Source organism: Psammomys obesus, unplaced genomic scaffold, assembly GCF_907164565.1.
Source record: "Psammomys obesus unplaced genomic scaffold, mPsaObe1.curated_primary_1811, whole genome shotgun sequence".
Taxonomy (NCBI): domain Eukaryota; kingdom Metazoa; phylum Chordata; class Mammalia; order Rodentia; family Muridae; genus Psammomys; species Psammomys obesus.
In genome coordinates, this window is record NW_026594083.1 from 7636691 (window position 1) to 7664072 (window position 27382).

General features: G+C 37.1%; 1 protein-coding gene across 3 annotated transcripts in view; it reads right to left on the reverse strand.

The window, feature by feature from the left end:
* The window catches only part of Tmprss15 (transmembrane serine protease 15), a 121058-nt gene that overhangs the window by 45504 nt on the left and 48172 nt on the right, over positions 1 to 27382 (reverse strand). For all 3 annotated transcript variants that reach the window (XM_055617822.1, XM_055617823.1, XM_055617821.1), the window contains 4 exons: positions 20335 to 20440; positions 19862 to 20012; positions 15980 to 16115; positions 2529 to 2618 (listed from right to left, as the gene is read on the reverse strand). In XM_055617822.1, the coding sequence (XP_055473797.1) occupies positions 2529 to 2618; positions 15980 to 16115; positions 19862 to 20012; positions 20335 to 20440 (483 nt within the window). The remainder of the gene's footprint in view (positions 1 to 2528; positions 2619 to 15979; positions 16116 to 19861; positions 20013 to 20334; positions 20441 to 27382) is intronic.

The window sequence follows — 27382 nt, forward strand, 5'->3', positions numbered from 1 at the left end:
CACACACACACACACACACACACACACACACACACACACACACACACGGCTGTCTGTTTGGAAAACTTCTGGGTCTTTTCTCTCCATCTTAGGTAATGGCAGCATCAATCTCTGACTCTTCTCTGACTCTGCTTTTATTTTCTATTACATGCAGCTGATCTCCAGAAACTATAACCCTGATTACTATACCATTCACTCTTATTCAGTTCTCATCAAACATTGCCTCAATCAGAATGCAATGTGCTGACACTTTTTTATTTTATGCACTCTGACCAAAATTTGGCTGCGTCTCAGCTTGCTTTGATACCTTAATCAGTAGAGTCTGTCAGAGGACCTTTGTGGTAGACTTCTTTCCCATTACCTGTCTTCTCTTGCTTCCAATGTCTATAGTATATGCTCTTTTGAATAAGGATTGAGCATCTTCCCTAACATTTCCTTGTTGTTTAGCTTCTTTAGGACTATAGATTTTAGTATTAAATCCTACATTTTGTGTCTAATAACCACTTATGAGTGAGTATATATCACGTGTGTCTTTCTGCTCCTTGGTTACCTCACTCAGGATGATCTTTTCTAGTTCCCACCACTTGCCTGTACATTTCATGATGTCCTTGTTTTTAATAGCTGAGTAGTACTCTATTGTGTAAATGTGCCACAATTTCTGTATCCTATAGAGCAACAGTAATAAAAACAGCATGGTATTGACAGAGAAACAGTCTGGAGGATCAATGGAATAGAATAGAAGACACAGCAATAAACTCACACACCTACGGATAACTTGATTTTGACAAAGAAGCCAAAAAAATACAATGGAAAAAGATAACATCTTCAACAAATGGTATTGGTCTAAATGGATGTCCACATGTAGAAAAATGCAAATAGATCCATATTTATCATTCTGCACAAAACTAAAGTGCAAGTGGATCAAAGACCTCAACATAAAACTGGATACAATAAACCTATTAGAAGAAAAGGTGGGAAAAAGCCACCTTCATTGGCACAGGAGACAACTTCCTGAACAGAACACCAACAACACAGGCTCTAAGATCAACAATCAATAAATGAGACCTCATGAAACTGAAAACCTTCTGTAAAGCAAAGGACACTGTTATCAGAACAAAATGTCAGCCTACAGATTGGAAAAAATATCTTCACTAACCCTACATCTGACAGAGGGCTACTAGCCAAAATATTTAAAGAACTTAAGTTAAACACCAGCAAACCAAGCAATCCAATAAAAAACGTGGTACAGAGCTAAACAGAGAATTCTCAACAGAGGAATATTGAATGGCAGAGAAACACATAAAGAAATGCTCAACATCCTTAGTCATCAGGGAAATGCAAGTCAAAACGACCCTGAGATTTCACCTCACACCCATCAGAATGGCTAAGATAAAAAACTCAAGGGATGATGCATGTTGGAGAGGATGTGAAGAAAGGGGAACCCTGCTCCATTGCTGGTGGGAACATAAACTTGTACAACCACTTGTAAAATCAATCTGGTGCTTTCTCAGAAAATTAGGAATAGTGCTTCCTCAAGATCCAGCTATATCACTCTTAATCATATATCCAAAATATGCTCAACTATATAACAAGGACATTTGCCCAACTATGTTCGTAGTAGCTTTATTGTAATAGCCAGAATCTGGAAATGACATAGATGTCCCTCAATGGAGGAATGGATACTGAAATTATGGTACGTTTAAATTTAGGTATTTCAACATCCCATATTATTACCTCATTTGTGATAGGAGTCTAAACATGTTATCCTGGCTATATTCTTTTCTGAGTTTAGTATGTGTTTTCTAAATATGAAGATATTACACTGGCTGTTTTTAATCTTTCCATTGGCTTTGTTCTATGAAACTGCAAACTTGCTGTATTTACTCCAGGAATTATATCATGTGCAAGGAAATTGACGAGAGATAAATATCTGGAGCAAAGTTGACTACATCAAGGGCATTACTTTTATGTTTTTATGCTCCAATTGCAATAGTAAAATGATTCAAAGAATAATTGAAAGAATTGACTGAAATCATTCCTGGTGAACATCATTAGTTTGACTTCACTTAAAAAGTTAGCAATGAAAGTTGATGAAAGGGGAGGAGGTCCTCCTCAATCAGTGTAATTGGAAAGGGGCAGGAAGGAGATGAGGGAGAGAGAGTAGGATTGGGAGGGAAGGAGGGAGCAGGATACAGCTGGGATACAGAGTTAATAAAATATAACTAATAATAAAAATAAAAAAATTAAAAAAAACCAAACAAACAAAAAAAAAAGAAAGTCTTTGACATAAATTTAAAAGGAGGAAATCAGGGAAGGGTACGTGGCAGGGTTTGGAGGGAGAAAAGCAAAACAGAAAATGATGTAATTATAAATACTCTGATAAATTAAAGAAATAATTAAAGAATTATTTCATAGAGAGATAGGTTAATGTGCCCATTTGACAAATTCACAGTCTACTTTGCTATTTCAAGACGAACTAGCCTCGTTATTTACATTTTCTTCGATAACCTGGGAAAGAAAAGACTCACAGAAAGCTTGATTAGGGTAGATGTCTGGAAAGTTTGGAGAACTGAATGTTGTATTTGGCTCCCATAGTTCAAAAGGTCCTCCGCAGTCAGCTGAAAGAGATTAGGAAAGAATCATTAACAGCACCAATCCCACACCACAGAGGCTCTATTAGATGTCAGACATTGTACAATTACAGTTCCTACAATGCTAGTTTTGACAGATTCATTTTACACTTTGTATAGCGTGCTAGATAAATGACGTTAGTACACTGGTGTGTCTACAAAAGTTCTCAAAAACTTTACAATCTTCTTGCCTTTATAAGTTTTCAGGAGACTGTAATAGTGTTTAGGATTGCCCATATTTGTTTGATCAAGGGAAAACATTCTGTGAAACACAAGGAAAATAATAATAGCTGCAGAAAAAACATGAGTGTTTATAATGTAGCAAATCCCAGCTCTGCCACCATCCTAGAAGGGCTATGATGGAAAGTCACTGATCTAACGCTCTGAATTTTCTATGACTTAAAGAAATCCATTATTCTTAAAGTATTAGGTGAAAATGTCACTAAATGTTGAAACACCTGGTAGCCAGGAAACATTTGGTAGCCAGGAAATTTTCTCCTCTTGTTTAGTAATTCTTTCGAGGGAAATTATGCTGATGAACACCTGTGATCCCAGGTCTTAGAACAAGAAAGCGGGTAGATTTGAAATTCTAGGCCAGCACCATGAGAGCCTGTACACAACCTCCCCAAAACACAAAACAATAATTTTTCATTTTCTTTTCTGGTTACATCTGCTACTTAATATTTTCAAGGTTCCATTGGTATTCCTAGAGCTAAATTAAAATTTATTAGAAATCTTCTAGTTCTGACTAATCTTCTAGTTCTTCTTATCCCTATTATTATAATTATTTATAATTTATTCATTTTGTTTCCTGGCTGTAGCCCCCTCCCTCACCTCCTCCCATTCCCACCATTCCTCCCTCTGCCTACTCTATCTCTCTTCCCTTGTACACCAATGGGGGCGGTATCCTCCTCGCCTACTGTCTAATCCTAGCCCACCAGGTCCCATCAGGACACCTGAATCCTCTTCCTCTGTGGGTTGTCTAGGACACAGCAGGGAGAAAGGATCAAGGAACAGGACAACAATTTCATGTCAGAAAATATCTCTTCTCTTCTTACTGGTAGATCCACATGGAGACTGAGCTAAGGTTTACATCTGAGCAGGGGGTCTAGGTCCTCTCTATGCTTGGTCTTTGGTTCATGCATCAGTCTCAGCAGTCCCTGCTGGGTCCAGCTGTTTTTGGCTTTGTTGGTCTCCTTGTAGGGCTCCTGTCCCCTCTGTGTCCTTCTTTATCCACTGTATTCACTCCTATATGAGGATTAAGCATCTTCCCTAGGCTACTCCTTGTTGCTTAGCTTCTTCAGGTCTGTAGATTTTAGTATGTTTATCCCATATTATACGGCTAATATCCGCTTATAAACATCTATATACCATGTGTGTCTTTCTTCATCTGGGCTATGTCAATCAGAATGATCTTTACTAGTTCCATCCATTGACCTGCAAATTTCATGATTTCCTTGTTTTTAACAGCTGGGTGGTATTCCACTGTGTAAATGTACCACAATTTCTGTAACTATTTTTCTGTTGAGGGACATCTAGGTTGTTTCCAGATTCTGGCTAATATGAATAAAGCTGCTATGAACAGTTTAGCAAATGTCCTTGTTGTATGGTTGAGAATCTTTCAGATATATACCCAGGATGGTATAGCTATGTCTTTTTTATTATTTTTCATCATCATCATTATTATTGATATCATTATTATTATTATAATTTATTTACTTTGAATTTCAGCTGTTGCCACTCCCTCATTTTTTCTTGGTCTCACCCTCCCTCCCTCTTCTCCCACTATGTCTCTCCTCTAGTCAACTGATAGGTGAGGACCTCCTTCCCTATTATGTGAACAGAGATTATCAGGTCTCATCAGGACTGTCTGGATCCTCTTTTTCTGTGGCCTGGCAAGGCTGTACCAGGGGGAGGTGATCAAAGAGCAGGCAGCTGAGTTCATGCCAGTGACTGCTCCTGTTCCCCTTACTAAAAAACCCACTTGAATACTGAGCTGTCCATGGGCAACATTTGAGTAGGGGGTCTAGGTACTCTCTATGCATGCTCCTTGCTTGATTCATTAGTGTCTGCAGGACCCCTTGGGCCCAGATTTTTTGGCTCTGTTGGTCTCTTTGTGAAGCACTTTTCCCTTCTAGGTCTTTCTATCTTCCCCTTCTTTATAAGATTCCCCACACTCTGCCCAAAGTTTGGCTACGAGTCTCAACAACTGCTTTGATACCCGTCGGGTAGAGTCATTCAGAGGCTCCTTGTGGAAGGCTCCTATCTTGTTCCCCTTTTTCCTATTTTGAATGTCTACCCTCTTTGCCCTTCTGCATGAGGATTAAGCCTCTTCCCCAGTGTCTTCTTTGTTGTTTAGCTTCTTTAGGACTATAGTAGGTTTATTCTATTTTATATGGCTAGTATCCACCTATAAGTGAGTATATACCATCTGTGTTTTATTCATAATAGCCAGAATCTGGAAACAACCTAAATGTCCTTCAAAGAATTGATACAGAAATTGTACATTTGCACAATGGAATACCACCCAGCTGTTAAAAACAATAAAATCATGAAATTTGCAGGCAAATGGATGGAACTAGAAAAGATCATCCTGAGTGAGGTAACTCAAAAGTATAGCTCTGTCTTGAAATAACACTATTCCCATTTTTTTGAGAAAGTGCCAGATTGATTTCCAAGGTGGTTGTATAAATTTGCACTCTAGCCAGCAATGGTGTAGGATTCCCCTTTCTCCACAATCTCTCCAGCATGTGTCATTCCTTGAGGTTTTGATCTTAGCTATGCTAACACGTGTGAGATGCTATCTGAGAGTCTGCATTTCGATTTGCATTTTCCTGATGACTGAGGATGTTGAGAGTTTCTTTAGTGTTTCTCCACCTTTTAATATTCCTCTGTTGAGAATTCTCTGTGCAGTTTTTATCTCATTTTAATAGGCTTATATGGTTTATTGGTGTTTAATTTGGGGGTTCTTTTTATCTCCTGGATTTTAGCCTTCAGTCAGATGTAGGGTTGGTGAAGATCCTTTCCAAGTCTGTAGGCTGTTGTTTTGTTCTGATGACAGTGTCCTTTGCTTTACAGAAACTTTTCAGTTTCATGAGGTCCCATTTATTGATTGTTGATCTTACAGCCTGTGCTGTTGGTGTTCTGTTCAGGAAATTGTCTCCTGTGTGAATTTGTTCAAGGCTTTTCCCACTTTAACTTGTAACAGTGTGTCTAACTGTTGAGGTCTTTGATCCGCTTGGACTTTACTTTTGTGCAGGGTGATAAGTATGGATCCATTTGCATTTTCTACATGTAGACATATTTTTAGAATCTTAATTTTACTTTTGGACATTAATTTTAATCCCTGTTACTACTGTGATAGCTAAAAATGAGTTAAAATTTGTAAGTTATCTGATTTAAGTGTATGGGATATTTTCCTATACACTAGTGAAGACATATAAGGGTAGAATTTTTTTTTATTCTCAATAAATTAGAATTCAGAGTGGGATAGTTAAGTATATGATTGTGTTTTATGTGATACCATGTTTTTGCATATATGTGTGTTTATGTGAATGTGTATAGTACAAATTTGTGTGAATTTGTACATAATTACATTTATCTCTATTCATGTTAGAGTGTCTGTGTGTTCATTAGTGCATATTTCAGTTAGTGGGTGTGTTGACATATGGACAATTTGAGTTTAAATATCTATATTATATATTCATAAGTGTGAATGTGTATATTTTGAGTACATGTATACTTATGTGTGAACTTGTGTATGCACATGTGTTTATGTGTGAGTAATTTGCACAGGCATCATTGTGTTTCAGTTTGTATGTGTTATGTGTTGTATGTATGTGTGCATGTGCATGTATGCATGTATATGTATATATGTATGTTTTTTGTGGTAAATTGTGCACAAGTGTGTTTTCATGTGCACATTCCTATGTTCCCATTTCTATGGAAAGAATCGAGAATTTCTAAAGCAAACACTGCTAAGGACACGTAGGTAATATTTTGTGAAGAGTTTAAATTTTTATGTAACTGAATCTAAGCAATGCATTATGCAGTAATGATGAATAGATAGGATTTTAATGAACTCACAACTAGAACTAAAATTATGTCAGTTGTAATTGTCCTAATCTGGCAGGACATTCACTAAGCACTTAGGCTGCAAGAAGGAATCTTGTGAAAGTAATTTCCTTAAGGTGCTTAAGATGCCCATTTTGAAAGATAATAAAATTATAATTTCACATCCAGTAACTGACCAGCAGAATTCCTCTGATCTTTAGATGAAAGTTGCTTCATGGGGTGCCTTTGTGTTAATGACTACTGGCAATTAGGAAATCACTTTGCCCCATTGTAGACATTACAACACAACTTCTTTTAACGGCAGTGATGCCATAGTGTGGGGTAGCACCTGATAGGAGAAGTACCATAAACTCATGACACACGATTCTAGTAATTTCAGCTATGCTATGCTATTGAATAACTGATGCCCGAACAGGCAATGAAAATAAGGCAGGCAAAAAGGCCTGGGGGATTTTCATGAACAGTATCAAATTCTCACATGTTAGTATTCTTAGTTCTGTTCTTTCAACTGTTTGTATTTTGATAAATCTCTTACTGTGTTACAGGGAGTTTCATTATCACAATGTGTATATGTCGTATTCTCCATGTTTTCAAGGTTAGAATTCATCCTTGGGTGATTTTGTGAGTAACATCTGCTTAAGCTTGACACTTATAAGTTATGTGTCTATGTAGGAGTGAGAGATGTGTCTATGTGTCCTGGAGGAGTGGGAGGGTCTAACTTTCACTCACAGTAATAGAATTTAAGTTGAACAGAGGTGAAAGAAGATAAAATAAGAAATGGAGACATAATTTCAATTACTAATAGGCTTCTGCTTGGTACTCTTTGACGAGGGAAATAACAGATGCGACTTAGAATATGATAAATCATTTCGAATTTACGTGACACAATTTCCAACATCCTCAATTATCATGTATTATTTTAGCAATAAGTAATAAATCTTTCAATTTTATATCAAACATGTTAATAAGCTTAGGTTATAAACCAAAATTAAATCTCACATGAAAATTTGAAGCCAAATTTTTGAAAAATAATAAATCTCATTCATTATTGTAACCATTTATGATCAAAGATTTTTTCTTTTATTTTTTCAAATATTTTTATAAAATCATGAAAAATTGGTTGACGTGATTTTTCATGAATGTTAAATTTAATTTGTGGTTAAAAATGTTAATCAATGATAATGCTACATGAGGCTCCTTGTTTTAAAGGTAGAGTGATGACAACAAAACAGGATAGGAAAAAGTTCTTTGATGAAGGAGTCTGTGAATGCAGTGAGTACTTGTGTGTTCGCGGGGTTGAATAGTTAAACAAATGTCATAGATTGTTGGTCTCCAGGGAATAAAAAAGATTGTTGGTCTCCAGGGAATAAAAAAGCATGAATACTGACTGATTTCTGCATGGTTGTGTAGTAAATTGTTTTCAGATTAACTCTTCCTGTATGTTAAGAACCTAAAAAACGGCTTAAACTAGGACACAATAGATTTTTTTCTTTTTAAATAGTGACCATTAAAATGTAAGAAGTGGGAAATAGTAAGAGGTGGAGGGGACAGGAACTCCACAAGGAGAGCAACAGAACAAGAAAATTTGAACACAGGGAACTTCCCAGAAAATCATACTCCAACCAAGGATTATCCATGGAGATAACCTAGAACCCTGACAATGCAGCCACTTCTGATGAGAACTGATAGACTAAGATCAGAAAGAAGGAGAGGAGGACCTCCCCTATCAGTGGACTTGGGGAGGGGAATGCATGTAGAAAGGGGGGAAGGGTGGGACCGGGAGGGAAGGAAGGAGGGGCTTATGGGGGGATACAAAATGAATAACATGTAATTAATAAAAGTTAAAAAAATGGGAAAAAATGGTTAAAGCCAATACTTTAAACATGAATAGATGTTGGATTTTGTCAAATGCTTTTTTTTCAGCATCTAGGGAGATTTTCATGTGTTTTTTTTTCTTTCAGTTTGTTAATATGGTGGATCACATTGATGGATTTCCGTATATTGAACCACCCCTGCATACCTGGGATGAAGCCTACTTGATCATAGTAGATAATATCTTTGATGTGTTCTTGTATTCGGTTTGCAAGTATTTTGTTAAGTATTTTTGCATCAATGTTAATAAGGGAGATTGGCCTGAAATTCTCTTTCTTTGTTGAGTGTTTGTGAGGTGTAGGTACCAAGGTGACTGTGGCTTCATAGAATGAGTTTGGTAATATTCCTTCTGTTTCTATTTTGTGGAATAGTTTGAAGAGAATTGGAGTTAGCTCTTCTTTGAAGATCTTCTGGTAGAATTCCGCCCTGAAACCATCTGGTCCTGGGCTTTTTTTGGATGGGAGACTTTTGATGACTGCTTCTATTTCTTTGGGGGATATAGGACTATTTAATTGATTTACCTGGTCCTGATTCAACTTTGGTAGGTCAAATCGATCAAGAAAATTATCTATTTCATTTAGATTTTCAAATTTTGTGGCATATAGACTTTTGAAGTAAGTCATAATGATTGTTTGGATTTCCTCAGTATCTGTAGTTATGTCCCCTTTTTCATTTCTGATTTTGTTGATTTGGGTGGTGTCTCTCTGCCTTTTAGTTAGCTTGGCTAAGGGTTTGTCGATCTTGTTGATTTTCTCAAAAAGCCAGCTCTTGGTTTCATTGATTCTTTGAATTGTTTTTTATTAGTTTCCAATTGATTGATTTCAGCCCTGAGTTTGATTATTTCCAACTGTCTACTCCTTCTTGGTGTGTCTGCTTCTTCTTTTTCTAGGGTTTTTAAGTGGGCCATTAAGTTGCTTGAATGAGCTGTCTAGAATTTCTTCTTGAAGGCACTTAGTGCTATGAACTTTCCTCTTAGCACTGCTTTCATTGTGTCCCACAAGTTTGGGTATGTTGTGTCTTCATTTTCATTGTTTTCTAGGAAGACTTTAATTTCTTTCTTTATTTCTTCCCTGACCAGCTGTCATTTAGTAACAAGTTGTTCAGTTTCCATGTGTGTGTAGGCTTTTTGCTATTTCTGTTGTTGTTGAGGTGCAGCTTTATTCCATGGTGATCAGACAAGATACAAGGGATTATTTTAATCTTCTTGTATCTGTTGAGGCTTGCTTTGTGACCAACTATGTGGTCTATTTTGGAGAAGGTTCCATGAGGTGCTAAGAAGAAGGTAAATTCTTTTGTGTTTGGGTGTAAAGTTCTGTAAATGTCTGTGAGGTCTATTTGATTCATGACCTCTGTCAGAGTAAAATTAACTCAAAAAAACAAAAAACAAAAAACAAAAAAAAAAAAACAGTAGCACTCCTGTATACAAAAGACAAAACGGCTGAGAAAGAAATTAGAGAAACAACACCCTTCACAATAGCCACAAATGACATAAAGTACCTTGGTGTAACCCTAACCAAGCAAGTCAAAGACTTGTATGAAAAAAATTTCAAGTCTCTAAAGAAAGAATTAGAAGATATGAGAAGATGGAAAGATCTCCCATGCTGATGGCTTCGAAGGATTAACATAGTAAAGATGTTAATCTTCTAAAGAATTAGAAGATATGAGAAGATGGAAAGATCTCCCATGCTGATGGCTTCGAAGGATTAACATAGTAAAGATGTCCATCTTACCAAAAGCAATCTACAGATTTAATGCAATTCCCATCGAATTGCCAACACAATTCTTTACAGACCTGGAAAGAAAAATTCTCAACTTCATATGGAATAACAAGAAACCCAGAATTGCTAAAACAATCCTCTACAATAAAAGATCTTCTGGAGGTATCTCCATCCCTGATCTCAAGCTATACTATAGAGCAACAGTTATAAAAACTGCATGGTACTGGCATAGAAACAGAATGGTGGATCAGTGGAACCGAACAGAAGACTAGAAATAAACCCACATACTTATGGACACCTGATTTTTGACAAAGATGCCAAAACCATACAATGGATAAAAGATAGCATCTTCAAGAAATGGTGCTAGTCCAACTGGATGCCTACATGCAGAAAAATGAAAATAGATCCATATTTATCACCCTGCACAAAACTGAAGTCCAAGTGGATCAAAGACCTCAACATAAAACCAGACACATTAAATCGGGTTTTTAAGTGGGCCATTAAGTTGCTTGAATGAGCTGTCTCGAATTTCTTCTTGAAGGCACTTAGTGTTTGTAGCAGCTTTATTTGTAATAGCCAGAAGCTGGAAACAGCCTAGATGCCCCTCAACTGAAGAATGGATGCAGAAATTGTGGTACATCTATACAATGGACTATTACTCAGCAATGAAAAATAAGGAAATCATGAAATTTGCAGGTAAATGGTGGGACCTGGAAAGTATCATCCTAAGTGAGTTGTCCCAGAAGTAAAAAGATACACACGGTATATACTCACTCATATAAACATACAACATAGGATAAACCCACTAAAATCTGTACATCTAAACAAACTAAGCAAAAGAGAGGACCGTAACTAAAATGTACATTCCCCATCCTGAAAGGCAAAGAGGATGGACATCAGAAGAAAAAGAAAATAGGAAACAACCTCGGAACCTGCTACAGAGGGCCTCTGAATGCCAGAAGAAGAAAACAGGAAACAACCTTGGAACCTGCCACAGAGGGCCTCTGAAAGCCTCTGCAGTATAGACTGTCAAAGCAGATGCTGAGCCTGATGGCCAACTGATAGGCAGAGTGAATGGAATTTTATGTAAGAAGTGGGAAATTTTGGTTGTGAGAAAGAAGGAGAGGAGAACCTCCCCTATCAGTGAACTTGGGAGGGGCATGCATGCAAAAAGGGGGGGGAGGGTGGGACCAGGAGGGGAGGAGGGAGGGACTTATGGGTGGATACAAAATGAATAAAGTAGAATTAATAAAAGTTAAATAAAAAATTTAAAAAATGGTTAAAGCCACTTTTTCCTTAATTAGTTGAGAACACCAGAAATCAGCCTGGGCCTGGCATGTCTACACTTACCATATTTCATTACAGAGTTTCAGATTTGTATGATGTTTGGGCAAATATTAGCCTTTGTAAATGTCTCTCAGTACAGTACTCATATAGAAATTAATTGTATCAACATCACAGATGCCATTCTAGGGTTGATGGAGCAGAGACCAAAGTCACACAGTAGAGGGATCCCTGCATTGTGAGTATTCACAAAACTAGACCTAAAAATAACCTCAGGGAAGGAATAGGCACAAAGTTTTATTATTCACTCACCTGATGACATTTTCCTATTTAACTGTTCTGTAAAGAGTGAAAGGGAGGTTTTGGCCAGCCAACCATGGCTTTCTTTTATTTTTGCTTAAACAAATCAGTGATCTGGAATCACCATAGCTCTGCACAAATAGGGCTTCCATTGACCCAACTGCAAAGGGCATTAGAAACAATGTTGTTCTGCATGCCTTGGTCGGTAATCAGCATTTTCTGCTATGCCAAACATTGGCTCGAAGTGAACCCCTTAGAAAGTGGAACAAGCACACTCTGGGCAAAGTTTAATTTTCTATCTTATTATAAGAAAGGTTAATTTAACAGTAAAATTTCCCCAATGCTAAATATGCATAGATGCCAGTACATTGAGATATTTTCTTTCAGTGGCTAGAGTAGATATGATGAAAATGAACAGAATATAGATTTTTAACATGAGTAACTATATCGTAATCGCTTATGTAATGTGCAATATTAAAAGAAAAGTTATTTTAGATTTTATAATTTAAGTAATGTGATTTAATACTTTGAACATGGAGTATCTGAGATTGTTCTATGGAATCTTAGAAAAATCTGGCTTATTTAGTGGGTAATAGAAGGGGCAGACTGACTGAAGAAAATTATGATTTTAAATGATTGCCATTCTAAATCAACAAAAAAAATGGTTCAGAGTAATTACTCATAAACAAGTAGTGATTTTGAGAACTCTGAACATCGAATTTTGCATAAAATATCATATCCTATAAATATAGAGGGCCTATACAGAGTAAAAATAAGAAGGCTATCTTTAAATGCCACCAACTCCAAATTATTGAATTCATATTGTTATTATCCCAAGATTTATTTCCAATGAAAATATTTATTTCAAAAACTGTTTCTATAACCGAAAGATAAATATGAAAATAATCAACAGACATGTCTAATAATGTTTAGGTGTTATTAATTTATGTGATACAAGAAACCAAACATACAGTGAAACACAGGCAGGCTGAATTGGGCATATGTTGAGAAACACATTCATGTATTTGCCTAATTTGTCAGAGGTCTTTTACTCCACTCCCAGAACTGGAAAATAAAGAAAGAAAGAAAAAAAAGAAAGGAAGGAAGGAAGGAAGGAAAGAAAGAAAGAAAGAAAGAAAGAAAGAAAGAAAGAAAGAAAACCCACAAATTCTGTTTTTACCGGAATTTACTGCAATGTTGTCTTGTCCTATCAGAGTTTTCTCCCTCTCTTGCAGTAAGTACCACTTTCATCCACACATTTTCTTAATTAAACCTCGTTCTTCTCACACTTTCTACCACTTTCTCACATATTAACCACAAATAGTAAATTGTTTAAATATTTAATTTTATATCATATTAAAAAATTCACAAAACTATATTGATACCTATTTTTGCATCTTATTAATTATTATTATTATTTATTACAATTTGTAGCCCAGCTGAGTTACCCCCCTCGTCTTCTCCCAATTCCACCCTCTTTTCTTTCTATGTCCCTCCCCTAGTCCACTGATAGGGGAGGTCCTCCTCCCCTTCTATCTGACCATAGCCTATTATGTCTCATCAGGATTGGCTGCATTGTCTTCCTCTGTGGCCTGGCAAAGCTGCATTCCAAAGGAGGAGGAGATGATCAGGGAGACTGCCACTGATTTCATGCCAGAGACAGCCCCTTTTCCTCTTGCTAGGGAACCCACTTGGAATGAGTGTATGGGCTACATCTGAGCAGGGGTTTTAGGTCCTCTCCATGCATGGTCCTTGTTTGGAGAATCAGTCTCAGAAAAGACCCCTGTGCCCAGTTTTGTTTGTTTGTTTATTTCTGTTGGTCTCCGTTTGGAGCTCCTGTCCTCTCCAGGTCTTTCTATCTCCCCCTTCTTTCATAAAATTCCATGCATTGATATCTCTTAAGGTTCGCTGACAGTGTCATTCACAGAGCAAATATCTATAAGTTAAACAAATGATGGAAATATTGCAGAACTCAGAAAACATCTAAACATGTCAATATGCCAGCAGAGTATAGACTAGGCTTCTTTGGGGGTTATACTGAACGGTTAAGATGGTATCATGAGGCCACTATAAACTATGTCGTTCTCTAATGACAGCTCAATTTTGAAAGATGTCAAATGCCAGCCACTTTTTGTAGGACTTCAGGTTTGCTAAAGCCACTTAGCCAAAAAACAAAACAAAACAAAACAAAACAAAACAAAACAAAATGCCTCTTAAATAAAACAAAAACAAAAAAAAATACATATAGTCTCTCACTGTGTGTGTTTATCTGTGTATCTGTGTGCCTATGTATCCATGTGTATGCATTCTATGTTGAGCTGCGAAGTTCAGAGGACAACTATGGGAGTCAGTTCCATGTTTCTTCCATATCAGTCCTATACATCCAAACTCAGGTCATCACGTTTGCTGGCCAATGCCTGCTTTATCCACTGAGCACTTTTGCCAACCTCTTTCGTATTTTTATCATTTCTTTCTTTCTTTCTTTCTTTCTTTCTTTCTTTATTTGTTTTATATTTCTAAACAAGTTTTTTCCATATTCATAATGCTAATTTCAATCCAGTATGACAAAAGATTTGAATGTATTATAGATGTTATTTTAATGTTTATATATTTAAGATTCTTGAGTTATTTCAAGTTATAGCATTTTTTCTATTTTGTGCTTATTTCTTTTTGTTTGTTTGTTTTATTGTTTTAATTTGAAGCTTGTAATGGAAAACATACTTTTTGAGTATTTTTTTCTTTTAATTTTTATTATTAGCTACATTTTTTTAACTCAGTATCCCAGCTGTATCCTGCTCCCTCATTTCCTCCCAATCCCACCCTCCCTCTCTCATGTCCTCCTGGCCCCTTTCCAAGTCCAATGATTGGGGGGGATAAGATGATCAATCCTCACTTAGGAAGACAAATGGGAGGTGGATTGGACTTAGGAGAAAACAAGTGACAGGACAGGAGCAGAGGGCCTCTGAAAGACTCTACCTAGCAGTGTATCAAAGCAGATACTAAGACTCATAACCAAACCTTCGGCAGAGTTCAGAGAATCATATGAAAGAAGGGGGAATTAGTATGACATGGAAAAGATAGGAGCTCCACAAGGACCAAATACATCTGGGCACAGGGGTCTTTTATGAGTATTTTAAGTATTTTAAGAGTGAGACAAAATGAGAAGTGGAAATTCTGTGTTTGAGTTCAGATATATGACAGAGTATATTATTGGGCTTTCTCAGCTTCCCATGATCATAAGACAAGAAGGCTATTGCCTCAAAAACATAGCCCTGCACTAAAAATATCCTAATACAGGGACAGTAGTTGTGTTATATAAGGTAATGTACCATATTAAGAATTATTATAAGAAATATCTCTGTGGTTCTCCTTTTATAGCCTATCCAGTCCATGATTGGTAAAAGGATGTGTACCTTGTGCATAGGTAAGATAAATGGTATAAAGGTGTCTTTGAAATTTAGGCTTTCCAATTTGACCTAAGAACAGATTTAGACATAAGCTCTATTTTTTTTTTTTTTTAGTTAAAAGTTCTTGCAGGGTTGAAAATCTCAGTTATTGCTCAGCTACCATCTTCAAACAGCTACCGACAGAGGCATCATTCCAGGATAGAAATATTTTCCATTCATTAGGGCTGTATGTTAAAAGTTCAGGCTTAATATTTGCTATAAAATCATTCTAAAATAGACTTGTTGATTTTCAGTCTTAACTGAGATATTGCAATCTTCAAAGCTTTCCTAAAAAAGACAATGTGAACCCCAGCAATCCTTCCTCCAGTGACAGCAGCACCTCATTTATCATGTCCAATAGTCACCAGAGCTTATATTTTAGTGAGAATGAAATAAAAATTAGTACTATCATTAATTTCAAAAATGAAAATTACTAAAAAAAAAAATTTAAATGTGGTCAACAACCAAATAGTAATGACTCTGTGTATTCACTGTAACTTAGTTATTTGATTAGTTATAATTTCACTTATGGTCTCTAGATAACTTATTTTTACTTTAATTTTCCAATGAAATTATATCAGGCTGAGATAATAAAAAATAAGCCAAAACTATATATAATCATGACTTAGGGAATGAAACAAATGAGGTTACTTACTAGGAAGCTCTGGTGGAGGGGTGGGGACCAAGGTTGGCTCTGGATAGAGACTCTCGCCACAAATTCCTTTTGTTAGGCTTATATCATCCAGGGCTATTGTACTCCAACCAGGGTTTCTAAAAGCATTGAACACAACCTGAAATTCAGAGAGGCATATCATGTTATTCTACTGCAATAATTTCTGACTTCTGGGGATATCTCTATCCCTGACTTCAGGCTATCCTACAGAGCAATAGTAATAAAAACTGCATGGTACTAGCATAAAAACAAACTGGTTGATCAACAGAATTGAATCAAAGATCCAGAAATAAAGCCACATACTCAAAATCTTAAGTGATGGCACGTGCTGGCGAGGGTGTTGAAAAAGGGGAACACTCTTCCATTACTAGTGGGAGTCAAAACATGTACACCCACTTTGGAAATCAATCTGGCATTTCCTTAGAATATTGAGAATAACTTTACCTCAAGACCCAGGTATACCTCTCCTGGGTATATACTAAAAAGATGCTCTGCCATGCAACCAGGACACTTTCTTGCTCAACTACATTCATAGCAGCTTTACTCATAATAGCCAAAATCTGAAAGCAACTTAGATGTCCCTCAACCAAAGAATAGATAAAGTAAATGTGGTACATTTACACAATGACATACTACTCAGCTACTAAAAACAAAGAAATCATGAAATTTTCAGGCAAATGGATAGAACTAGAAAAGATCACCCTGACTGAGGTAATCTAGAAGCAGAAAGACGCACACAGTATGTACTCACTTTTAAGTGGATTTTAGACACACAGTACAAGATAAGCCTATGAGGCAGAGACCCATTGAAGATAAGTAACAAGGAGGATCCAAGTGATGAAGCATAACTTGGAAGGGGAGATAGAATAGAAAGAGGTAATGACTGAAGAGGGGAAACAAGTTAGGAAAGGGGGAACAGAGAATTCAGAGGGTTGAGATCAGACCTGAGGAGAGCAAGGACAAGAGGACAGAAGCCTGTAGAGAAGAGAAACTAAGAGTGGGAACATCTCTGTGACAAGCTGGAGACCTAAGTAAGGGTTGGCTCCAAGGAGGGCATGACGGGGTCTCAAGCAGAGACTCCTCATAGCAGAGACCATAGAGATTGAAAAAGACACCCTTTAACTAGACTAGTCTCCTAATAAAGGGCGGGAATCACCAATCCATCCATAAATACTTTGACCAAAATTTACTCTGTCTACAAGATCTGCAGAGGTAAAGACAGAGCAGAGATTGAGGGAATGCCTTTCCTAACCAAAGATCCACCCAACTGGAGAGTGCCAACCCCTGACAACATGAAAGAATGATGCTCTGCTAAGCTTGCAGACTTGAGCCTATCAGAGTTGTCCTCTGAGAGGCCTTACCCAGGAGGGCCTCAACACAGATGCTGAGACTCACAGCCAAACATTGGTCAATGCATAGGGTGTCTTGGAGGACAGTGGGAGGAAAGAGAAAAATACCCAGAAGTAACAGGAGCTCCATAAGTAAAACAGCAGAGCCAAATAACTAGGACCCAGCGGGGTTTGCTAAGACTGAAACATCAACCAAGGACCATACATAAACTGGACCTAGGCCCCCTACAAAGATGTAGCTGATTGGCAGCTTAGGCTTCAAGTGGGTATTCTAGTAAAGGAAATGGGTGCTACGTTGGAAACAGACTCACTTTCCCACAATGGGATTCCCTTAAAGCCTGTCAAGGGGAAGTGGACACCTTCAGTTCTGATGCTGGGGTGGATGGGAAATGGAACTCCCCTTTTCTGAGGAAAAAGTAAAGAGGGGAGGAGGGTGGAAGAGAGGATGACTGAGAAGGGAAAAGGAAGGGAAGGGGCTACAAAGATGTAAAGTGAATAAAACAGATAAATGAGGAGGAAAAAGAATTTCTTCAAATTGAAGGGAATCACTAGGTTTGCCGTGTCCAAGGATTTATAAGTAGGAAGAACAGTTGAGAGATGGTCTCAGACCAGGTGAGCTGCCTGGAAAAGGCACTCTCCAACTCTCCAACCTGTGAGGAGTTAATTTCAAGTGTCCAGCTTTTGTGACCCATCATCTAAGCTTTGGTTATGCACCTTTGCTTGAGGCATTCCTGGTCCTATAAGTAATCCCTCACCCATATTCCTTTAATAACCCAAATATATCTCACTTGTTCAGTAAGTTGGACTTTGTTGGTATACTTACTTTGGCCTTTCATTGGTTTCCTATCTGGGGTGATTAGATATTACTTTTTAAGAGAATTTTCAGGGTTTTTTTACATCCCAAGGATCCCCCCTCCCTCCTAAACATTATTTTGCATATACCTGAGATTAGTGTTATTCAACATAATTGTAACAATATGTGATAGTAAAATCTGTGTGATGAGAATTATTATTTCTTTTCTTTTTTCCTCTAGGACATCCTTTCCTTGTGTAGCCCTGGCTATCTAGAATTCACCTAGAATTCACTAGGTAGATCAGATTGGCCTCAAACTTACAGAGAGCTACCTGCCTCTGTCTTCCAAGGGCTGTTATTAAAGGTGGACACCACCACTACCCAGCTGGGGATTATTCTTAAACTTCTGTATTCAGTCCTTTACCCTGTGGTTAACCAAACCATAGGAGTTCAATCAGGAATAAGTAACTGTCACTGTGAATGTGAGATGTGTTAGCATCTTACTGAGCCAAGTCCAAAGTAATGAATCATTATGAATTTAGAAAAGAACCTCAATGGCCAGGATTGCCTGAAGAAATACCGATTTCCTCATTTCATTCATGTTTCTTTGTTTGATATTCCATTTTTTTAAAAATTTGAATTGTCAATTAACAAGCAAAATTAGAGAAGAAAAAGTCATAATGAAAACTAGAATAAGAAAAAGTAAAGAAAGGTATAACAGGAAGTATGCAGACAAGAATCACTGCTTATGACTGCCATAATCTATGTCAGTGGTTCTAAACCTGTGGGTTTTGACCCCTTTGGGGTCAAACAACCTTTTCCCAGGATCACATATTAGATACCTACATTACAGTTCATAACAGTAACAAAATTATAGCTATATGTAGCAACAAAATAATTTCATGCTTGGAGGGGGTCACCAGAATATTGAGGCACTGCATCAATGGGTGCAGTATTAAGAAGGTTGAGAACCATTGCTCTGTGTCATAGAGGATATATCCCTCTGAGGATGATGTTTTCTATTCAAATATACATCTTCTGAAAGTGATACTAACTTGTTTCAAATTACTCAATTAAAACAGTGTTAATTTGATCAAACTAATAGGCTGCATTATCCTATACTTTAATTGCAACAACCCTCAGGAAATGAAGACATTAAATTCTTATCTGGAAAAATTAATCCAACTTAATGCAGAATAAATGATCAGAGACTCCCTAATGATACGGCTCATAGAATTTCTCTTTAAAGTAAATCTACAGAGATTAAGTCAGAGTGGAGTCAATTTGGTGGATATTGATGGACATGGATGTATTATTAGGAAAAGATAATTATCTAGAACATGTTGAGTTGAACTAGGTGGAGTTTGTGAAATGGTAGAAGTCACCATAATGCAGAAAAAAAGCATTGTTGAAATGAGATAAAGTTGCCTTCTTTTCTCTGGGTCCCATGGACTATAATAAGTGGCAAGTTAATATTGCAAATTATTACTCAAAAGTGTTATTTAATAAATCAGTGAAGAAATGAAATCTCCTAAAAAATAAAATAGATTAGAAAAGAAAAGAAGAAATTTACCTAGTTTTCTCCCAAAAATACTTAATCACATCATTTTAAAATATACTCACACCTTCACCAAATTAACAAAACAAAACAAACAAAAACCCACCACCACCACCAACAACAACAAAAAAACATAAACAGAAATTGAAAGTATTTTTACAAACCTTAAATTCTTCTGTTTCATTTAATGTGACTTGACCATAATTCCAATTCATCCCGTAATTTCCTTTCCTTTGAAAAACTGTCTTGTCTGTTGTTTCACCACTGCTGATATGAAGGCTTAAGTTGTAGACATTCTCACAACACATATAATACCTAGTTTGGAAGTCAGTAAAGATGTTTAGACTCCAAGACCACTGAATAATTTCCTTTCAGCTTTTTCTATCTCTTTTCTTGTATTTCCAATATCTTTGTTTTCGTTGGCCGTTTCTAGGGAAATGGTTAGGGAGCCTATCAACACTTTGCTGTTCTAGCAATTAAAAACAAACAAAAACTGCAATAGTGTGTTCACTAAGACTTTAGCCGAAATCTTAGTGAAATTTGAGCCTGCTTCTATAATCAAAGTTTGCTAGCCATTTACAAAGGTGACATTTAAGCGAAACTTTACCAGAAGTTAAGGAAATGACTAGAAACGTACCAGAAACGAAGGCAGACAGGCTCCGATGTGAGATCTAAAGAGAGGCTTGAAAGCCCCACTCGTTCTCTTCTCCATCCTTGTTCGGTTGGTGTAGAAATGTAAAATCCTGTAAAGACGACCAAGAACGTTTACTTTCTTCAGGGATGTAAACGTTAAAATGAAGCATCAGGACATGCATTTTTGCATGTTGGATCCTAGACTTGGGTCCAGAATAGTTGATTCTGTCATAGTAAATCGATTAGGAGAATCTCTCAACTCTGGGCTGCCTACTTTTATTCTAATTTTCTATGCATTCATAGCTTGACAGGTGATCAGCAGATGGCTGACTTTATTTAGATATTCTGATTAGGTAGCTCATGAGATACACAATCATTTAAGAACACATTTGATGACGAGGCTAAGTATCCCAAATACTGGTCTCATCCCATTGACTACAATGCGTATCTTTACATAAGAAGGTGCTTGGTTTTATATGGGCTTCATATTTCTGTGTTCCTTTGAATGATAACTAATCAGATCACAGAGGAGCAGGCAGCATGCTCATCCATATAAAAGCTTTTGAAACAGCACAAGATACTGCATAAGTGCTTTCTGGTCTAGAATCATTATTCCAGCCAATGATTTGAGTCATTCCAAGTGTGTGAAGTATGACTAGCGAAGAATATCTTGAATATTCCCTTAGGGGAATTTACTTCATTCTTAGTTTGAAACATATATATATTAAGACAGAAGCAAGAATCATGCAGCAAACCATGATACAACGCAAATGAAATATTGTACTAAGAGAATTTGATTGCCGTGAGTTTTTAATGAAACGCTCAAATACGTTTGCTTGAAATCAACATCTTCCTTCTCTCCTTGCCTGTCAATAGAAAAGTAGAGCATAAAAAGTGCAAACTCACTCATTTGCAATGTGCAGAGTAAGAATAAGGCATGAAGAAAAAATGCAAGTAGAGCTGCTTACAAACGTACACTTAGTCCAACGAGGCAGAAATTATTCAGAATAAATGAGTTTTCTATCAAGATGAAATAGTGGTCAAATGACTTACACATGTAACATACGCACATGCACTGGATTCATATTGCAAAATGCAAGATAAAATAAATGTGTCTACACAGTTTATGCTAGAAACAGATGACTCACATTTTATATATGTGGTGGTACTTTATGAATATTTTAGCTATGCCTGTGCTCACTTTTTCAAAGCTATGAATAGGATCAGCTTCAGATTCACAGCCTAAGTCCCGGCATCTGTTCTCCAAGCACCCACATCCAAACTCATTTTGCATTCATCTTGATTTTTAGTTGTTTAGGGCATAATAAGAAAGAAGTGAGTAGTGAAGCGCTTATTTATTTATTATGCACAGATATATTTCTAGTGAACTGTTAGTTTTGTGCAGAAGTTCACATCATGTTGTTATTTCTGTTTGTCCATGTTCGCACATCAAGTCAGTCTACTAGTTATGATTTGAAATATATTAAGCCTGCTTTTCACTCATTTAATAGTGATATGTTTAGAACTGATCATACAATCAATATATGAATTTATGTCCACATAAAACATCATTAATTATGGAAACGATAGTACTTTTTATATTTTATACAAATAAATCAATGTAGTAAATGTCATGCAGCTATAGATACTGTCATATGTAAAATGATATACTATACTAATTTATTCCCTAAGTCAGACAAATTATTCATCTAACAAAATAGAAAATAAATTCCCTATAAAATGATGAGAGTATGCAATGTACATTAAACTTAGACCAGTCACCCAATTATTTTTCAGTTTAATCTATGACATTTTGGTATGGATCCAATTTTGGTATGGATCGCTACTTATTTAACACACACAGGAAGCAACAGGAACACTCAAAGGTAATACATTTGATTTAAACCTGATTAGATTTTTTTTATAGCCTAAGAGATTTTCTAATCTAGAGAGTTAATGTTTTATGCACACCAATTTTCTAACTTTTATCTCTGGGATAAAATACTTTTTTTTTTAATTCCAAGGACACTCTCATCTCTCTGCATCATCTCTCTTTTGCATTAGGTAATTTGAATATCCTATAAACTTAACTTTGCACCTTCATGTGATGAGCTCTAAATTAGCTGTACGTCTAGCTGTTTATACTCACAAGGGATGACCCTGTGTCTGACTTTTAGAGCTGTCCTATTTTTTGACAGGGTCTTTCATTGGCTTGGGGCTTGGATGATTTTGCTATTCTAGCTGATTGGAAGGCCAAGATATCCTCCAGTTTCCTGTTTAGCCCCTCATCATCTTGTGGGATTGTAAGTATGTACCGCCTATGTAGGCTTTTTACAGAAGTGCTGGGGAATCTAGTTCAGGACCTCATTTTTGCCTGGTTAACACTTTGTCCATTAAGCTAGGTCTCTAGGCATGTAGTACGTACTTACTAAACTTGATAAACTTGGAAAAATGAGTACTATGTTTTTTTACTTTTGTATTTTCTATTTGGGATCAGTAAATTCAGTTTAATATATTCTTCTTATACCAATTTGACGTGCTTTCATATTTATTAAAGCCCCACAAAGAATGATCATTAGACATTTTATGTTACCATGTGAAATTTCTATGGTTAAAAGATAATTTTTATGAAATGCGTTTTAGATCTCTTGAAATTAACCTTAAAGTAAGCCTAGAGCCAAAAAATGAAATAAAGTTTGCTAATTCTAGCACACAATGAACTTTTTCTCAAGTCGTTACATTTTTCTTTTCTTACAACTTCCATCACTTTTGCCACTTGTTTCTTTATGAGCTAAATTCAAACTCTCTCAAGTCAACACCCCAATTGAAGCTGTAAATTCTAGGCATGCACTGATGCTGATGCAGAGAGCGGAGCCTGGGAAGGTGGTTATGATTCCTAGAAAATTGGAGGTCTCTTTAAGAAAGAAACTCGGATCACTAAAATGGCCTCATGAGCCCTAGCACGTATAAAAGATAAGTACTAGGTAAATATCACTGAGTGTTTTAGTGTAAAGATTGGTCTCAATTCAGTCTTTTTAAATGTTATAAAGTAGTTTTGCTTTCTAAAATTTAATACAACTGGAAAGACAAGACAAACAAACAAACAAACAAAAAGAAAAAACCAACAAAGAATGATTCCCTGCACTCTGCCAAAGTTTTGGTTATGATTCTCAGCATCTGCTTTGATACACTGCTAGGCAGAGTCTTTCAGAGGCCCTCTGCATTAGGCTCCTGTCCTGTTACTTGTTTTCTCCCATGTCCAATGCACCTCCCATCTGTCTATCTAAGGAAAGATTGATCATCTTACCCTAGTTTTTTTGTTTATCTTCTTTAGGTGAATAGATTTCATTATGTTTATCATATCGTATAATCTATATGAGTGAGTATATACCATGTGTGTCTTTTTCCTTCTGGGATACCTCACTCAGAATGATCTTTTCTAGATCCCACCATTTGCCTGAAAATTTCATGATTTCCTTGTTTTTGATTGCTGAGTAGTATTTCATTGTGTAAAAATACCACAATTTCTGTATCCATTCCTCCATTGAGGGACATCTCGGTTGTTTCCAGGTCCTGGCTTTTATTATTAAAGCTGCTACAAACATGCAGGGAATCATATGAAAGAAGGGGGAGTTAGTATGATGTGGAAAGGATAGGAGCTTCACAAGGACCAAATATATCTGGGCACAGGGGTCTTTTCTGAGACTGACACTCCACCAAGGACCATGGATGGATATAACCTAGAACCTCTGCTCAGATGTAGCCTGCGGTAGCTCAGTAACCAATTGGTTTCCCATAGTAAGGGGAACAGGGACTATTTCTGACAGGAATTCAATGGCAGGCTCTTTGACTTCTCCACCCTTCAAGGGAGGAGCAGTCTTGCTAGGCCACAGAGGAGGACTTTGCAGCCAGTCCTGAAGATACCTAATAAAACAGGGTCAGATGAAAGGGGAGGAGGTCCCCCCTATCAGTGGACTTGGAAAGGGGCAGGAAGGAGATGAGGGAGGGAGGCAGGGATTGGGAGGGAATGAGGGAGGGGGATACAGCTGGGATACAGAGTTAATAAAATGTAACTAATAAAAAAACGAAGAATGCCATTTTAAAAGAACATAAATTACACTAAAAGTATATTTATTTGCCAAGTTGAAATGCAGATATGTAAAAAAAATAATACATCTTTAAAATTTGAGCCAAACAGCTGCTTTCCTTACAGATAGCAACTTAGAATAGAACCATGGACAACTGCTGTCTCTTGAACACTTTTGTGCCAAGAAGGAAAAGTTTTAGGGTGGTTCTCATGTCAGTATTTTAGTGACCTTTGTAGAGCATAATGATGGATTGAATGTTTGTATATCTTAAACATATAAATCTTATCATCATCAATCTTGTTTTCTAAAGGAAGAAAACAAAGTAGAGAGAAGAAAGATAATTTACCTAAAAGTATGGGGGACAATAAAATTTAATCACAGCTAAAACATAATGGCTCTTACTCTTAATGACTTCTATTTTACTTAAGGCCCCCCTTCAAAGTGCTGGAAACAACTGAAATTTTGTTGCAAAGAGGGAGAAGAACCAAAGATTAGCTCACCCCTTTGTGACCCTTCCCTTTGTGAAGTCTTTTTTTAATACCTGTAACCTCATGTACCCCAAATGTTCTGAACATATAGCCCCCCTCTAACATGCCAAGCAAGTGCCCTGTATCAATGCCACCACCTCATCCCAATTCCCTTTATTTTTAAGGGGTACAAAGAAATCCTGAGAACTGACAGGGCACTGATTGAGGAGCTGTGGCTCCCCCAAGAGGGAGTTCTTTAGAAGATCTGGAAAAAGTTGAGCAGCTTAGATGTTCCTCCCTAAAGTGACGCTAATTCAAAGTTTATCTGTTCCATTTAGGCTCTCCTGTCATTTAAAGTGAAGCTAAGAACAAAAGAACCCTGCGTGGATAAGAAGAACTGCAGGAGAGATTTAATTCTCTTGCATTTCAGTGGAACAATGTTCTGACACATTAAAAAAAAAAAGTCAGTTGAAAGAAAAATAGCTCTGGGGGTGAATGACTGGTAGATTATGAAATCACAGCTATGAGAGTTAGCGAGACCTGTTAAGCCCTACCTTCGCCCTCATTACTCACTGCCACTGGTGTGCTCTGACCTGCTTGATCTTGTCTAATTTTTTTATAAGTCCTGATGCACAACTTTCTCCTAAAACTCCATTTCCCTCCCAACTATTTAAAATCTTCACCTGGCATTCATCCTGCTTCACTTTGACCAGTTTCATCTCATTTCTTTAGCTATTTAATCTGCTGGCAAACTGAAGTCAGTTTTTCCTCCTATAATGTACTTAGACTCCTTCAAATAGCAATGAAATTATTTTATATCTATTATGATGCCACAAAAGTAGAAACTGATAATATTATTTATTTTTTAAATGTTATTTATATATTTATTTATTACAATTTATTCACTTCGTATCTCCACTACAGCCTCCTCCATTATAGCCTCCCAGTCTCACCCACCCCCCTCTTTTTCCCCCTATGCCCTTTACCTAGTTCCCTAATTATGGAAGTCCTCCTCCCTTCCTCTCTGACCCTACCTTATCAGGTCTCATGAAGGCTGGTTATTTCATCTTCCTCTGTGGCCTACAAGGCTGCCCCCCCCCCCCAGGGGAAGGTGATCAAAGAGCCAGCCACTGAGTGCATGTCAGAGACAGCCCCTGTACCTCTTCCTAGGGACCCCACTTGGAAACTGAGCAGCCATCGGGCTTCCATTGAACAGGGTTCTAGGTCTTCTCCATGCCTGGTCCTTGGTTGGAGTATCAGTCTCTGTAGGTCCCCCTGGGCCCAGGTATTTTGGCTCTGTTGTTCTCCTTGTGCAGTTCCTGTCCCCTTCACAATCTCCCTCTTCTTCTATAAGGATTCCAGCACTCTTCCCAAAGTTTGGCGTATATGTCTCAATATATCCTTTGATACCCTGGTGGGTAGAATCTTTGGAGGTCCTCTGTGGAAGGCTCCTCTTCTATTCCTTGTCTTCTCCTACTTCCAATGTCTATCCTGAAACTGATATTTTAACATCAATGATTTCAACTACATAGCCCATATCTGTAGTCGCCGATAGGTACCAATGATTTGCTGAAGTTTTAATTCCTCTTGCTTAAGTGTAGTCTAGACATTATTAGATTGTTTTTTTTACATAAGAAGAAATAAAACTAATCCTGTTATTTAGCAGTTTTGGTATGACTTTGTGTGGGTGGGGGGAACTAAGGCGATTATCAGCCTAAGGGTTAGTTCTCATTTAGTTGAGTTAGTGGTTTATCCAGGTGGGATCAAGCTCTTGGAAACAATTTATTCCAACTTACTATATTGGTTCATTCATATGTAACCATTTTCAAAATTAAATATCATTGGGCTTTCGGAAGCAGCCACCTATGCAGAGCACATTTGCATGCATGTGTCTATAAGGATATTAATGTTTCATTTCAACTGATAGCTGTTAGTTACCATTAGCTACTAATTACTAATTGCAGCTGCTTTTCCATTCAAATTCCAGTCACAACATAACTTTCTCACAACAAATGCTTTGTGATTAAGGTCCTCTGACTCTTCTGTGGGTCAGTGGGAAGCCTGGTACTGGTGTCTGTCCCACTTTCTTGCCCTTTCCCACAGTGCACAGATCCTATTGGTTAGCATGAGCCCTAACACTTCACTGAGCTGGTTCCTACTGGTCATCAACATGCAAGCCAGCACCATAGACAGCAATGGAAGAATCACCTCACTGCCTCTCTTACTTCACTGCAGCCTGGCGGGCATAATGGCTTCTTCTCAAAGGGGCCAACATTCTCTTTGTTCTCTTAGTTCTCTTTGTCTAGTATATTATCGCTGGCTCTTGTGATCCCTTAGAAGTTTGATTCATGTCATTTCTTCAGTGACATCTAAAATGATAGCCTTGTTTTAATGAGTAATTTCTTTCCTATTCCTACCTTCAAAGGTTTATATTTTCCCAGGTTCTTTATAGACATTTAATGTATCAAAATTACTCTTTATGTAAACTGCTTGTTTT